The 16,045-nt window shown below is 40.0% G+C and overlaps 1 protein-coding gene across 4 annotated transcripts in view; it reads left to right on the forward strand.

Annotated features, from left to right (window-relative positions):
- Window positions 1-16,045, forward strand: part of Rpap2 (RNA polymerase II associated protein 2) — an 86,577-nt gene that overhangs the window by 46,254 nt on the left and 24,278 nt on the right. For 3 of the 4 annotated variants that reach the window (XM_045138818.1, XM_012947770.2, XM_045138819.1), the window contains exon 11: window positions 4,208-4,276. In XM_045138818.1, coding sequence (XP_044994753.1) covers window positions 4,208-4,276 — 69 coding nt within the window. Of the gene's footprint in view, window positions 1-4,207; window positions 4,277-5,327; window positions 5,362-16,045 lie in introns of those variants that run through there. The other variant, XM_045138821.1, reaches the window with a different exon arrangement.

Raw genomic sequence — 16,045 nt, forward strand, 5'->3', positions numbered from 1 at the left:
GGGAAATCAAACCTGAGTCCTTGAGCTTTACAGGCAAGTGCCTCAACCTCCAAGCCATCTCTCCAGCCCCTATCATAGCTTTATGAAACTCCACTGTCCATCATATCCCCTCCTCCTTTCAATCAGTCTCTCTTTTATTTTGAGGTCATCATCTTTTCCTCCTATTATGATGGTCTTGTGTAGGTAGTGTCAAGCACTGTGAGGTCATGGATATCCAGGCCATTTTGTGTCTGGAGGAGCATGTTGTAAGCAGTTTTACCCTTCCTTTGGCTCTTAAATTCTTTCCACCACTTCTTCCACAATGGACCCTGAGCCTGGGAAGGTGTGATAGAGATACTTCAGTGCTGAGAACTCCTCTGTCACTTCTCTGCACCATGGTGCCTCTGAGTCATCCCAAGGTCACTGCCATCTGAAAAGAGGTGCGTCTCTAACCACAAGTGAGAGTAGCATTAGTATATGGGTATGAACATTTAAGAGAAGTGCTTACTGAGCAGTTTGGTGAGTATAGTATATATATTAGCCAGACACCAACAGATGTTACACACCTAGGGCTCATGACTACCCCTGTTGTAGGTTTTCAGTATCAGGGATGCATTCTCGCCCATGGAGTGGGCTCTAGTCAAATTAGAGAGTGGTTGTTTTCCCCCATAACAGATGTACCGCTATTGCACCCCTTGGCTCATTTGGCCTGGCTGGCCAAATTTAAGGCTTGCAGTGTCCACTGTTGATTATCTTCACTGGTGATTTCTCTTTGCCATTGAATTACATGCAGTGTGGCTTTTCCCAGCTTTCTGTCAGCTGGTCTACATGGAGGAGATTTCCAGCTCCACTCCAGCAAGATTTCTCAGTGACCTTGCAGCCCAAGTATGTGGAGTCTTCAGCAATAGGGTCTTACCATCTATTCTTGGTGGGAAACCTAGGGCCTCGGCAATGACCTGTAATGTTTTGGGGACATCAGGGACCTCCTCACCAACAACTCATTGGAAAGTATCCCATCCCTGTCACTAGTAACAATCTATGGCTCTGGTGTGTTCCACTGTCCAAAAAGTAGGTTTCCATATCACTTATATATATCCTCTTAGATTTTGATTAGCCCTCCCTCCACCTTTCCTTTACTCAGTCTCTTTCCCTGACCTCACTTAGAAAATTCCATAGTTGCTGATCTTGAGTAGTGTCAGAAACTCTTTTCAATCAATACTAACAATGACATAAATAACTGTATCCTTCTCTTTGAAATGATAATCAATAATAAGAACTTGTAGAACAATGATTCTCAAGCCATTTAACAACTATGGGGTTGGGCTCCGCCCCTAGAGATTGGGTTTCATTTGATTGGGGTTGTGTTCAGACTTAGTATTGCTTGAAAGTCCCTAGGTACTCCAATGTGCACCAGAGTTGAGAGTCTGTTTTAGGCTCTGTGAAGAATCTTTCCCTGGTGAATAAAGAGCTGTCCTTTCCACTGAATTGCACCAGACTGTTATCGCAGCTGCTATGTAATAACTTGCTGTCATTAGTGTTTGAATCAAAATGCTTCTGTAAATCAAATTTGAATTAAAACCATAGTTTGAAATAAAAGCTCTCTTTAAATTATATTAATGGTAAGTCTCAACATATTTCTAAATCTGTATGAATTGCAAATCACTGTGCTTTGGAAATATACTTTTTAAATGCTTTCTAACAAATATTTTTGTTTTTTAATTATACTCAGACATTAGTAAGTCTATTCACTTAGCATGTGTGCTGGAAATAACTTGGGCTCAGCAAAGTTAAAATATGAAAACAAGTGAGATTTTGCTATTCTGCTAATGGAAATACTTTGATGTAAAAGCTAAACCTCTTATATATATTTACCCAGTGCTTCAAATAGTAGTATAGATTAGGCACTCAGGCTAGAGAAATGGCTTAGCAGTTAAGGAACTTGCCAGCAATGCCAAAGGACCTAAGTTTGATTCTCTAGGACCCATGTAAAGCCAAATGCACAAGGTGGCACATATGATGACTAGAGGCTCTGATGTGCCCATTCTCTGTCTCTGTTTGCTTCTCTCTGTGTCTCAAATAAATAAATAGATTGGGTACTTAATGCATTTTTTTCTGCTTGATAAGTAAATGAATTAATAAAATCTTAAATCTGCATTAACTATGAGGAGTTTTTTTTTTTTTTTTTTTTTTTTTTTCGAGGTAGGGTCTCACTCTGGTCCAGGCTGACCTGGAATTAACTATGTCATCTCAGAGTGGCCTTGAACTCACAGCGATCCTCCTACCTCTGCCTCCCGAGTGCTGGGATTAAAGGCGTGCGCCACCACGCCCAGCTGAGGAGTTTTAATACAATAAAAATATTTTTGTTTATTTTTTCCCATACTTATCCTTCTTTGAGATATTTTTCTTCTATGATACATTTATTTTTCTTGCTGTACACACACAGCAAACAACACCCAGTCCCCTCTCATGGTACTTACATTCTGCAAGAGGAAAACATATACATTTTGGTGTAATATATTATCATGTGGTTACACAGTCTTATCTCTTTCTAATACATTCTCCATTTCTTATAAGAACCAGAGAAACAGAATAGTACTGAGGAGGGACAAACTTGTGATTTTAGATAGGTGGGGAACACTGCATTGAAGAGATTCATTTGTCCAGACGCGGTGGTGCACATCTTTAAACACAGTACTTGGGAGGCAGAAGTAAGAGGATTGCAGAGAGTTCAAGGCCACCCTAAGACTACGTAGTGAATTTCAGGTCATCCTGGGCTAGAGTAAGATCCTACCTCAAAGGAAAAAAAAAAAAAAGAAAGAAAGAAAAAGTAAAGATTCATCTGTACAAAGGCCTAATGGGAAGTAAGGAAGCAAGCCACTGCTGTCTGTGAAAACAGCTGAGATAGGAGGAAGAGCATATATAAAAGCCTGAAAATGAGTGGGCCAGTCATAAAATATCTAGGATGTAGATAAACCTGGAGAAAGGAACAAAAGTAAGAGGGGAAAAAAGGATTTTTTTTCATATGCTAAGTTTAGATGCCCCTTAGGTGTCCCTGTAGAGATCTATACCATGAGATACAGAAGTCTAGAATTGGGGGAAGAAGTCCACACTAGAAAGAGGAAATTTGGGAGTATCAGCACATGGCTATCTTAGTGGTTTGAAGTGGTTATACCACCAAGAAGAGAGGAGAGAAGAGACCCAAGAGCAGAGGCTGAGAGTGGGCTGGAGAGATGGCTTAGCAGTTAAGATGTTTGCCTACAAAGACAAAGGACCCAGGTTTGATTCCCCAGGACCCACATAAGCCAGATGCACAAGGTGGCACATGCCTCTGGACTTTGTTTGCAGTGGCTGGAGGCCCTGGCATGCCCATTCTCCCCCCCCCCCCAACAAAAAACTAAAATTTTTTTTTAAATGTCTGAGAGTGCCAATCAAGAGAGGGTGAAACCGGGTAAATGGAAATGAGATGAGAATATTCCATGGGAAAGGGAATGATCAAAAAACCTACTGGTAGGTTAAAGTTAGGACTGAGAAGTGGTCATTGTGTTTGGTAGTGCAGACATGTATTGTACATTTAATCATCACAACTCTAGGAGGGAGGGTAGGTGATGTTATTGACCTTATTTTACCAGTTGTTCTTAAGTTTTAAATTATAACTAATGTGCCAGGGCAAAGCATTCATAAGTGGCAGCTCTTGGCTTAATATCCAGATCTGTCAGACTGTATTGTACTGCACTCCATTTTGTTAAAAATGTGTGTGCTTGTGTATATTTCAATAAACCATGTAATTTAGTTTCCCTCATTGTCCCACCATCCCACCTTGTCTAACAGTATATGAAAGTGGGACTATTTGCTTTGTGATTACCACTACCAAACACTGGCAGTGACATTATCATACTGCTGACTTTTTCTTATGAAATATATAATCTCATTTTGTTAAAAAATAGAAAGTAGGATGGAGAGATGGCTCAGTGGTTAAAGTGCTTGCCTGTAAAACCTGACAACCTGGGTTTGATTTCCCCAGTGTCCACATAAAAGCCAGATACACAAAGTGTCACATGCATCTGGAGTTTGGGTACAGTGACTGAAGGTCTTGGCACACCCATTCTCTTTGTTGCTCTTCTGTCTGTCTGTCTCTCTGCTTGCAAATAAATCAATTAATTTTTTAAAAAAAGAAATGGAAAGTAATATGATTCTTGTAATCATTGGGTAAATTTCATCTTTCTTTCAGATTAACTAATAGAAACATTATACACAAGCCTGTGGAATGGACTTTAATTGCTGTGGTGTTACTGACATTGTAAGTACTCCTTTAGATTTTATACTAAATCCTTGATAAACTTTTTAAAAACTTTTTTTTTTGTTGTTTTTTTTGAGGTAGATCTCACTCTAGCCCAGGCTGACCTGGAATTCACTATGGATTCTCAGGGTGGCCTTGAATTCACAGCAATCCTCCTACCTCCACCTCCTGAGTGCTGGGATTAAAGGTGTGGGCCACCATGCCCAGCTAAAAACGTTTTATGAAAAATTTCCACACATTCATGCAATGGATCCTGATCTAAATTAAAATTTTGATTAGGGAAAAACAGTTGCTAACTTTGTAAACTGTATTGGAAAGTGTCATACTTCTGTTTTGTTTCTAATTTCCCTTTCTGGCAAAATAATTTTGTGAAGTAATAAGCCATATTTTAATAACATTTATTCATTCTCTTTATGATTTTTGGTACTGGTTGTGGTGGCTCACACCTTTAATTCCAGCACTCAAGAGGCAGAGGTAGGAGGATCGCTGTGAGTTCGAGGCCACCCTGAGACTACATAGTGAATTCTAGGTCAGCCTGGACTAGAGTGAGACCCTACCTTGAAACAAGCAACAACAAAAAGAGAATCCTTCTTTTAATTTTTGCCCTTTTCTTCTGATGACTATATTTTTCATAAATAATTATTATCTTTTAATAGAAGGCACATGCCCATATATGGTTATACAGTAGTCCTTTAATTTCATTTTCAATAACTGTTAACACTAAATGAACTTCCCTATTTGGTACCTGTATTTTTATATGTCTAATGCTTTCTTATTTTTCAACATACTGTCTTTAATAGCATCAGAGAGGTTTTATTTTCCAATCAATCTGCACTTTAAAGTCTGACAGATTTAAAAGAACTAAAATAGACTGTCATGGCGCAGGCAGATATAAAACATTTACTACTCATTCACCTTTTATGAAACCACCAGTGGTTTCTAGGGCTATTTTTCCAAAGGGTTAAAGCCATTTAATAAATGTAGTGTTTTTCAGCTTGAATTGCAAACATCTTTTGAGGATCATTCATTACTGCATTACTGTTGCTGCTAGGTGCTTGTTGGGTCATTGAAGCCCACAGGACATGGAAAACGTAGTGGACACTCACAGGTCAAGAAGTGTTATGAGTCAGCCTTGCAGCCTCTCCAGCCCCGCTCTCTCTTTCCTTGATATTACTTCAGTCTGACATGTTGCTCTGCTGTGCTGTCCCAAGGAAGGCTGCGCTCGGAAGCATTAGAGCAGGCTCCAGTGAGCCAGAATCTGTGTCACCAAGCCAGATACAACTCACATGATTCATTAAATCAGAACACAGAAACTAACTCTACTTGAATGCTGTGACATAAATTTTTTATCAACTCTAAGAACAAATCTTTTGTCATTTCTGCTATTCAGTGTTCCAGTTGAATTGGTAGTTGGTGAAACAGATCTTATTAATTTTTTAGAAAGTTCTTAATATCTTATGAAATGTATAAATATTTTGGTCACTGACTGAAGTGACCAGTAACTGTGCTTACCCACGATATCATCTGCCTCCTAGTCACCCTCACAGACAACTGCTAACTGCACTTCTGTAACTCCTCATACTAAGAGGAAGTAATTTTGTGGGCTGGCATGTTAGAGGTGTAGGCCCATCAGTAATCTCAGAATCTTGCTTTCTAATCCAGGGACCGGAAATATTATCTTCATTAACAGCTGCTTACTGAGGGTGTTAGGCCCTGCATTTATTTTTTTATTAACCTATTGTCACATCTCCAAAGTGTAGAGTAAGAATAAAAGGTACTATGAAAGTAAAATTTAAAAAGCTACTATTAAATTTTCAGATGATTATTCCATAAAATACAAAACACTAGTGCTTGATTTGATTTGGTTTTTCAAGGCTGTTGCTCTAGCCCAGGCTGACCTGGAATTCACTATGTAGTCTTAGGAGGGTGGCCTCAAATTTAGTGTGATCCTTTTACCTTAGCCTCCCAGATGCTGGAATTAAAGGTGTGTGCCACCACACCTGGCTACCCTGATTTATTTTTTATTATTTTAAAAGCAGGGTCTCACTGTAGCCCAGATTGACCTTGAACTCACTATGTAGTCCAAGGCTGGGTTTGATCTAACAGCAATCCTCCCAAGTACTTGTGCCTCCAAGTGCTGGGATTAAAGGTGTGTGCCACCATGCCCAGTATGTTTGATTTTAATATAGATACCATGTCATACAAAGTATTGACACCTTTATTAATGCTTTTTTGCACTATTTGACTTCCCTACTTCTGGATGCAATACAGGGAACATCTTTTTTCAAGGGTCAGTGGCCCATATAAAACAGTAACTTGATTGAATCCAAGAAGCACACTATATGTCTTCTGTGTGTTACATTTCACATGTGCAATCTGTAAATACTATTCCATATGATTTATCTCTTTTATTATACCCTGAAGCCTAAAACTAAAGGTAATTCAGCCTTCTTTCTCCTTGTCATGCATTGATCCTTTTGATTCCTGGACAACTTAAGCCATTCCCAGGTTAGGGCCTTTTGGCTCCTTTTAGAATCTTTGGTCACTATAGGTGCCAAGTTATGAAATACTTTGTAGGTTTCTGCTTTTGAAATCGTGTCTTCTCATAATTCTAACTTTTGCCACAGGCCCTCCTTAGCAGTTCTTAATCATCCTGTATTTTCACATTCTTTTTATTTGTTTTATTTATTTATGTGTGTGTGTGTGTGTGTGTGTGTATATATATATATATGTATATATTGCTTTATTTTGCTTCATTTTTTCCCTTTGGTAGTATCAGGGTTTGAACCCAAGGCCTTGTGCATGCTGGGTGAGTGCCCTACCATTGAGCTATATCCCCAGCCTTGTTTCACATTCTGAATCTTCAGATTCCAGGTGGCTCTACTGATTCTTTGATCTTTAGCATCTAAGATTTCTATCTCTGCATGTTATATTTCTAATTTCTTCTTTGTTCGCAGTCTCCTTTAGATTTCATACTTCTTTCCAAGGAACCTGTTGCTCAACTTACAGCCCTTTCTAACCCCCAACTTTGTCCATTTTTCACCCTTTGATAAGTATTACTATAATGTCAGGAATATAGCTTTAAGTGTGTCATGCTTAAACAGATCCCTTTGATTTCTGTATATGTAAGGTTACTCAATATTTCTATCCCATATTCTTCCCATACAGAGTTTAAAATTACTTTTAGAGAAGGCAGCATTGAGTCATTGAGGAAAGAAAGGGCAAGTCTGTGGGCCAGCATGGATAAAGAGCTTTACAGTGAAAAGCATAGGGATTTCAGACAGCCAAAGAGGCCTCCACTTGTAAAGAGAAGAGAGGCATGTGCTTATATGTCTCTCAAATAAAAAATGTTTTGAAGATTCTGAATAGCAATTGTAGTCTATATATATACACACATACAAAAATATCTAATTGTCTTATATATTTATGATCTATATAATAAATACTATTGTAACAGTATAGTACTATCTTATATGCAAATATTGAAAAATTTTATTAGCATTCATTCAGTGCATGAAAACTTTAGAATTCTTCATACAAATCATTTAGAAAGTGTGTGTTTGTGTGTGTGTGTGTGTGTGTGTGTATAATCAGTATGTCATTGTGATCATGGTACTCTTGTTAGAAGTAGGAAAGGGGTGCTGGATGTGGTAGCACATGCCTTTAATCCGAGCACTCAGGAGGCAGAGGTAGGAGGATCACCATGAGTTCAAGGCCACCCTGAGACTATATAGTGAATTCTAGGTCAGCCTGGGCTAGAGTGAGACTCTACCTTGAAAAACTAAAGGTGAGGGCTGGAGAGATGGCTTAGCGGTTAAGCACTTGCCTGTGAAGCCTAAGGACCCCGGTTCGAGGCTCGGTTCCCCAGGTCCCACGTTAGCCAGATGCACAAGGGGGCGCACGCGTCTGGAGTTCGTTTGCAGAGGCTGGAAGCCCTGGTGTGCCCATTCTCTCTCTTTCCCTCTATCTGTCTTTCTCTCTGTGTCTGTCACTCTCAAATAAATAAATAAAAAATTTAAAAAAAAAACTAAAAGTGAAATAGGAAAATGGGAATCAACAGTTTGAGCAAAACATGGGAGTGCAGAACAACAGAAAAGGCTGGGTCTTGAATTTTCACATCAGTTATTCCTAAAGGTGAGGGATTTCTAAGCGAATTACATTTTCCTGGTGATTTCCACTATACTTTCTCAGATGTAGAAGCACTGAGAAAAATTTCATACCATAACACATAACGTGTCCATGCAAGCTCATGGGAGTTTTATATCATTTTACGTGTGTGTGTGTGTGTGTGTGTGTGTGTGTGTGTGTGTGTTATAGTATACATTCATGTGCCTGCATAAGGGTACATTCTGTGATGCAGCATCATGCTATAACATATATTCCCACTCACATTCTTTATGACTCCCATCTTGCTAAGAGTAGAGGAAAAGAGACTGAAGAATCACTTTTAAGCACAGCCATAGTATTTAGAATAACTTCCTTGAGAAGCTAATATATATATTCATAGAATATCTCCTTGGCTCTGTCCCATGTCTCCTTTCCCTCTTCCTTTAGCATAGTCTCCCTCACTCAGTCTTCTTTGACCACTATCATTTTCTTGGAGCTTATAACACATGATATGACTGTGCCAATACTGACCTGAAACTGAAAAAGCTAGAGAAAGGTCCTGACAAAAACTAACAATGAAAAAGAAGGCATCAAAAAACAAATTAAGTGTCCTGAGTTCTTTTATGTGCAGCCCATGCACCAGAAATGGGATTCAAGTTTCCTCAAGATTACTTTTACTAAAAATGTAACTTTTTCCACCTATATTTAATATAAAACCTTTATACATAGGCCACTGTTTTGCATTCTGATGGTATATGGTTAGTTGTAGGTAGAAGTCAAATGTCTCTAAATGAGTGGCCAAGGGAGAGATGATATGTGATGTGTGCCATGGGAATTATTTCTCTAATGAAGGAGATGAATACTTACTTTGTATTACTTGGCATAGACAGATTCAGGAAAGTGACTTGTGCTCATCAAACACGGATACATGCTATTCCTCCTCATATGCCCTTGGTGTTCTCTAATGGAAAGCTTTCAAGGCCATCTCCAAAAGTGTCTGCTTTCATTTTATTTACCTGAACTGGCTCTTTCCAGTGAACTGTGGCCTGCTTTGTAGCCAGAGACCATGCAATAGTGTATTTGCTCTAAAAGCTTTGAGTATTCCCATAGTTCAGGGAGTAGCATGTAAGTCCTGGGAAGTGGTATTGAAACAAACTCAACTTGACCATGATCACTAAGCCAAAACCATCATGACATGGGCAGCCACTTTAGGTAACCATCATACAGACAGATACTCTGGAGAGTCACTTCCCTGGGGCTACCAGGCATGAATGAAGATGTGACTACAGCCTTTTACCCTCAGCCAGCTGTTTTTTAAAGACCTGACCATCACTTAATTTGCCATGTAATTCTTTGAACACATCATGAGAAACAAAAAGAAGTTTCCTTAGAAATTTATTGGTTCTGAGAAGTGTTCCTGAATCCCAAATATTTCTCTTGACACCCCAAGTTTAGTTGGCTATTTGAGACCACAGTAAAAGATGGTTAAAGTTACTTTTTTATTGTCTTATAATATGACATTTTATATTTACTTTTTTTTAAAAAAGATTTTATTTTTACTTATTTACTAGAGACAGAGAAAGAGAGGGAATCGGCACACCAGGGCTTCTAGCCACTACAAACAAACTCCAGATGCATGTACCACCATGTGCATGGCTTACATAGGACCTGGAGAATTGAACCTGGATCCTTAGGTTTCACAAGCATGCGACTTAACCGCTAAGCCATCTCTCCAGCCCTATTCACTTTTTATTGAGATAAAATTCATAGAACATAAAATTTGCCACTTGCATGTATATAATTCATTGGATTTTCATATAGTCACTACATTTTGTTGTCATCAATACTGTCTAAAAACAGAACATTTTGTTACCCAAAAAAAGAAATTTCAGGGGCTGAGAGATGGCTTAGTGGTTAAGCGCTTGCCTGTGAAGCCTAAGGACCCCGGTTCGAGGCTTGATTTCCCAGGACCCACATAAGCCAGATGCACAAGGGGGTGCATGCATCTGGAGTTCATTTGCAGTGGCTGGAGGTCCTGGTGTGCCCATTCTCTCTCTCTCTATCTGCCTCCTTCTCTCTCTGTCAGTCTGTCATTCTCAAATAAATATGCAAAAATAAACAAACAAAAAAGAAATTTCACATTAGCTTAGCCACAATTTCCCCTAGGACCATCCTGTGACAAACACCTATTTCCTATGGATTTACCTATTCTGAACATTTTCTATAAATGGAATTATATAAGACATGGTCTTTTTGTTTCTGGCTTCTCACTTAACATGTTTTTAAAGTTTTTGTCCATGTTGTAGCATGTAGCAGCACTTTGTTCCTTTGTATGAACAAATAATATTTCATAACACGGATATACTGCATTTGTTTTCATCATTTGATGGCCACTTGGGGTATTAGATGTGATGGCACTATAAACATTTATGTACAGGTTTTTTTTTTTGTGTTAACATGTTTTCAGTTGTTTTAATTAAATAGGTAGAAGTGGAATGACTGGGTTATGTTTTGAGGAATTGCCAAACTGCTTTTTTTTCTATAGCTGCACCAGTTTGCATTTCCATTGGCTGTGTATGAGATTAAACCTTGAAGGTTCATTTAACCTAACATTCAGTAGTTATTGTAAGTGCTTTTATGTGCAATATTATGGTTTGAATATGAAATGTCCCCCACAAGCTGGGTAGTGTGCCCCCAGCTGATGACACTGTTAAACTTTTGGAGGTGGAACTTTGCTGAACCAGGTAGGTCACTAGAAACAGGCAGCTCTCAGGCGATATCTTGTCCCTGGCTACCAGGCTATGGGCTGCTCTGTTCCACCATGTCCTCCCTACTTTAATGGATTGAACCCTCTGAAACTGTGAGAAAAATAAATAATTCCTCTTTTTAAATTGTTCTGTGAGGTATTTGGTCACAGCTATGCAAAAATAAACCCAGAAAATTGGTACCAGAGAAGTGGGTCATTGCTGAAGTTACTAGAACAGGTTTTGGGAAGCAGCTTGGGAAAGTTTGGAGAAGCAGGCCATACAGAGCATACTGTGCTGAGGAGCAGAGCTTACTGAATGATGCTTGTGGTCAGAAGACCAGCATGTCAGCAGGAATGTGGACAAGAAAAGCCAGCCTGTGAGATTTCAGATAAGAGCAAGGACTGTATTGGGCATTGGCCATGCATATCATGTTCTAACAAAGACTCTGTCTACATATTATGTGTGTCCTGAGGCTGAATTGAAATGCAGTGGGCTAATTAATTTATCAGGGGAAATTTTAAGACAGCATAGTATTCAGGCTTGTGACATAGTTATTGGTGACTGCTTTTAGCCAGACTTAACAGTGAAAATTGGGAGCAAAATGTTAGGGGATAGAAGGATTTCGAAGCTGGCATCATTTGACCAGAAAAAGAGTTAAAAGCTGTTGACAATGAGTATAGTTGTTCAAGAGTTGGAGCCAAGCACTCTGAGTCAAGATAATAGGAAAGAGACCTTGAGGGCATCTCAGGAATTACAGGCTCCAGTATATAATTATGAACTCATTTGAAAGATTTTCTCTTAGGAGAGAGCAGCCTGAGTGCCTTGTACCAAACCACTCAGGGAAGTGGCTTCCCCAGTTTTACCATCCAGGCACCCAGACTTCCGCGTTATTGATTCCGGGGGGTGGGGGTTGGACCTGGGTGCTGTTTGAGCTAGTGGCAGGCCTTGGTGTTGCCCATGAGATGCTGATTCTGCAGGCATTCAAAATCCAAGAGTTACAGAGTCTTGGACACTTCCTTTGAGATTTCAAAGGAAGGCCTGATAAGCCAAGCAGTGTGTAGCAGGGCCAAATTCCCTACAAGAAGCCCCTTAAAGGGCAGTGTGTGAAACTGAGGGTGAGGAAGGCCCAAGATAGTGGAGACTTCAGATAATGGTGATGCCAAACTCACAAACTATTCCTAGGATCTTCCTCAGACCTTCCTCAGTCCTGGTTTCTGTCATATGAAGTTAGACAAGACATGGCATAGTATAGAAGACAGCCAGAGTTTATTACAGAATCATTAGAGACACTCAAAAGTGAGAGTGGGCAGTGACCAGAGTGGCTGTGCTTATTTTTTTATATATTTGCAAGCAGAAAGAAAGAGGAAGAACATGGGTGCACCAGAGTCTCTTGCCACTGCAAACGAACCCCAGATGTGTGTGCTACTTTGTACATCTGGCTTTACGAGGGTACTGAGGTATGAAACCCAAGCTGTCCAGCTTTGCAAGCAAGCACCTATAACCACTGAGCAATTTCTTCAGCCCTGTTTGTTATTTATGTATTGCTTTTGTGAGACAGGGTATTTACTCTGTAGCTCTAGTGGCATGAGCCACCACATCAGGCATTTACATTTTTAACTGAGATGCTTTTATTCTCAACTAGCAGAGGAAAATGTAGGAATTCAGATAATTTCTAAGGAAATAATACTGGAGCCAGGCATTGTGGTGCATGCCTTTAATCCCAGCACTGGGAGGCAGAGGTAGGAGGATCGCCATGAGTTCAAGACCACCCAGAGAATAAAGAGTGAATTCCAGGTCAGCCTGAGCTAGAGTGAGACCCTACCTCAAAAAAACAAAAAAACAAAAAAAAAAAAAGAAGAAGAAGAAATAGAAAAAGTAATAATACTGGTTTAAATTTCTAATCAAAACCTACTTTGGAACTGGATGTGGTGACACACACGTTTAATCCCAGCTATTGGGAGGCAGAGCTAGGAGCATCATGGTAAGTTTGAGGCCAGCCTGAGACTACATAGTGAACTCTAGGTCAGCCTGGGCTAAAGTGAGACCCTACCTCAGAAAAAAAAAAAAAGAGAAAGAGAAAGAAAGAAAAAGAAACATACTTTGGGACTGGAGAGATGGCTCCACAGTTAAGGCACTTGCCTGCAAAGCCTAATGACCCAAGTTCAATTCCCTTGCACCTACATAAAACCACATACACAAAGTGGTACATGCATCTGGAGTCCATTTGCAGTGGCTACAGGCCCTGGAACACCCACTCTCTTTGTCTATTTCTCTTTTCTCTCTGTGTGCAAATAAATAAAAATATTTTTAATAAAACCTACTTTGTACAATGATTTATTTTCCTTAGAATTTCCTACATCAAATTGGGCATGGTGGCTCATGCCTTTAATCCTAGCTCTATGGAGGCTGAGGTAGGAGTATCACGATAAGTTCAAGGCCAGCCTGAACTATAGAATGAATTCCAAGTCAGTCTAGGCTAGAGTGAGATCCTGCCTCAAAAGAATAACAGGAGGATGAAGAGATGGCTCAGTGGTTAAAGGCACTTGCTTGCAAAGCCTGATAGCCTATATTTGATTCCCTAGTGCCCACGTAGAGCCAGATGCATAAAAGGGTACATGCATCTGGAGTTGGTTTACAGTGGTCAAGTAGTAAGAGGCTCTGACACTTCCCTTTCTCCCCCCTCATGTCTCTCTCTACTTGCCAAATGTATACATTCAAAAAAAGTAACAATAGTAACTGAAAAGAATTGCATTTGTCTCTGGTACTTTTAAATACTAGCCTTTTATTCGTACATAAGTCGCCAGGAGTCTCCAGCCTACTACTTTAATCCATATTGAAAGTACCAATGTGCCGGGCGTGGTGGCGCACACCTTTAATCCCAGCACTCGAGAGGCAGAGGTAGGAGGATAGTCGTGAGTTCAAGGCCACTCTGAGATTACATAGTTAATTCCAGGTCAGCCTGAGCCAGAGTGAGTCCCTACCTTGAAACCCCCCCCCAAAAAAATTAAAAGGTCACCAATGTGTAACACCTGGGTTTCCATCCCCAACACATTGCCAAAAAAAAAAAAAAAAAGGGCTGAAGAGATAGATGGCTTAGCGGTTAGGGCACTTGACTGCAAAGCCAAAGGACCTACCTTTGATTCCCCAATACTCAGGTAAGCCAGATGCACAAAGTGGAACGTGCATCTGGAGTTTGTTTGCAGTAGCTAGAGACCATAATGCACCCATTCTCCCTCCCTCCCTCTCTCTCTCTCTTCCTCTTGCTCTCAAATACATACATACATACAATATTTTTAAATTATTTTTATTTATGGGAGAGAGAGAGAAATAGGCAGACAGAGACAGACACACCAGGGCCTCTAGCCACTGCAAATGCATGCATCCCCTGTGCATCTAGCTTATGTGGGTCCTGGGGAATCGAACCTGGGTTCTTTGGCTTTGCAGGCAAGCATTGTAACCACTAAGCCATCTCTCCGGCCCATACAATTTTTTTAATGCTCACAGCGTCTCCCTCCTCTGCACCAGCAGCTAGCTGTTGGCCCTTACCAATTTTCATTTCAGTAGCCTGTCCCCAGTTGTACCAGTACATCTGACTGAGCCTCTGCGAGCTGGGACAGAGGAAGTTGACTGGCAGTGTTGCCCTAGATGGTGCTCTCCACTAGGAAAGTGTGGTCATCGTTGCATAGATACTGCTGGTTGGGTCCACTTCAGTCACAGAGCCACCAAGCTGAAAGAATTGCCGCCTGGCAGCAATTAGGAAGGAAAGCTTTCCTACTACTCTTCCACAAAGCTGCTTTATAGACTCACTACAAACAGGATTTGGATATAAAGTTTTAAAGGCACTATAGCCCAGCCCCTTAAACAAACGCACATATAATGTATCACTACAAAGTGATTTACAGAGAACTTGCTTCTTTTGAATTAGAATATCAGTGGAACGCATCCCTGCTTCCTTATTAATAGGTAATCCTAAAGCATTAAACACAAACATGATCAGGGCATAAGCCACCTGTTACAAGAAAAACATTTTATTTTATTTGGCTGTCATATCCTTTTATAATCAAAGTTTTTATCTCCAGTTTCTAGATAATTGTTCTGAAATGGGAAACTCATAATGAGATACCACTCCTTGATATGTTCTTGTCTCCTTTCTTTTTCTGTTAGAAATTCTTCATATTACTAGCCTTACACTATGGGTGTCATAAATTTGGTGACTTTACCTAAGATAAACATTTTTATTTATCTTTTTGTTTTGTTTTTGAGACAGGGTCTCACTTGTAGCCCATGCTGACCTTAAACACAGCAATTCTCCTGCCTAAGTCTCCCAAGTGCTGGGATGCGTGCACTACCATTCCCTGCTTACCAAAGGTAAAAGTAATTTTGATTTTAATGTATGTTATTAACTTATTAAACATTATTTTCATTAAATGTAATTCCCTTACCCAAAAGACAAGCTTTAACTTATACAAGAGCCTCTTGAAGCCCTAAACCTAAACTCATCTCATTTTGGATAATGCCCGGTCTTTTATTCCTAACCAGTGTTATAGCTTCGCACAAATGCCCTCATTGGGTATTATTTTTCTCCATGACAGTGTAAGGGGTTAGACTACATCCAAGTTTGTTTGTTTTTTTTTAACATTTTATTGGTGAGAAGAGATAGAGAGGAAATAGACACACCAGGCCCTCCTGCCACCACAAATGAACTCCAGATGCATATGCCACTTTGTGCATCTGGCTTTACATGAGCACTGGGGAACTGAACCCAGACCAGGAAGCCTTTCAAGCAAGTGCTTCCAACCACTGAGCCATCTTCTCAGCCCCAAATCCAAGTTTTTATTGGGAGTAAGGCTTGTTTGCTTCTAAGGAGACAGTGTCACTATGTCATCTCCTACCTCAACCTCTCACGGGGCTGGGA

This window comes from Jaculus jaculus, chromosome 19 (assembly GCF_020740685.1).
Source record: "Jaculus jaculus isolate mJacJac1 chromosome 19, mJacJac1.mat.Y.cur, whole genome shotgun sequence".
Taxonomy (NCBI): domain Eukaryota; kingdom Metazoa; phylum Chordata; class Mammalia; order Rodentia; family Dipodidae; genus Jaculus; species Jaculus jaculus.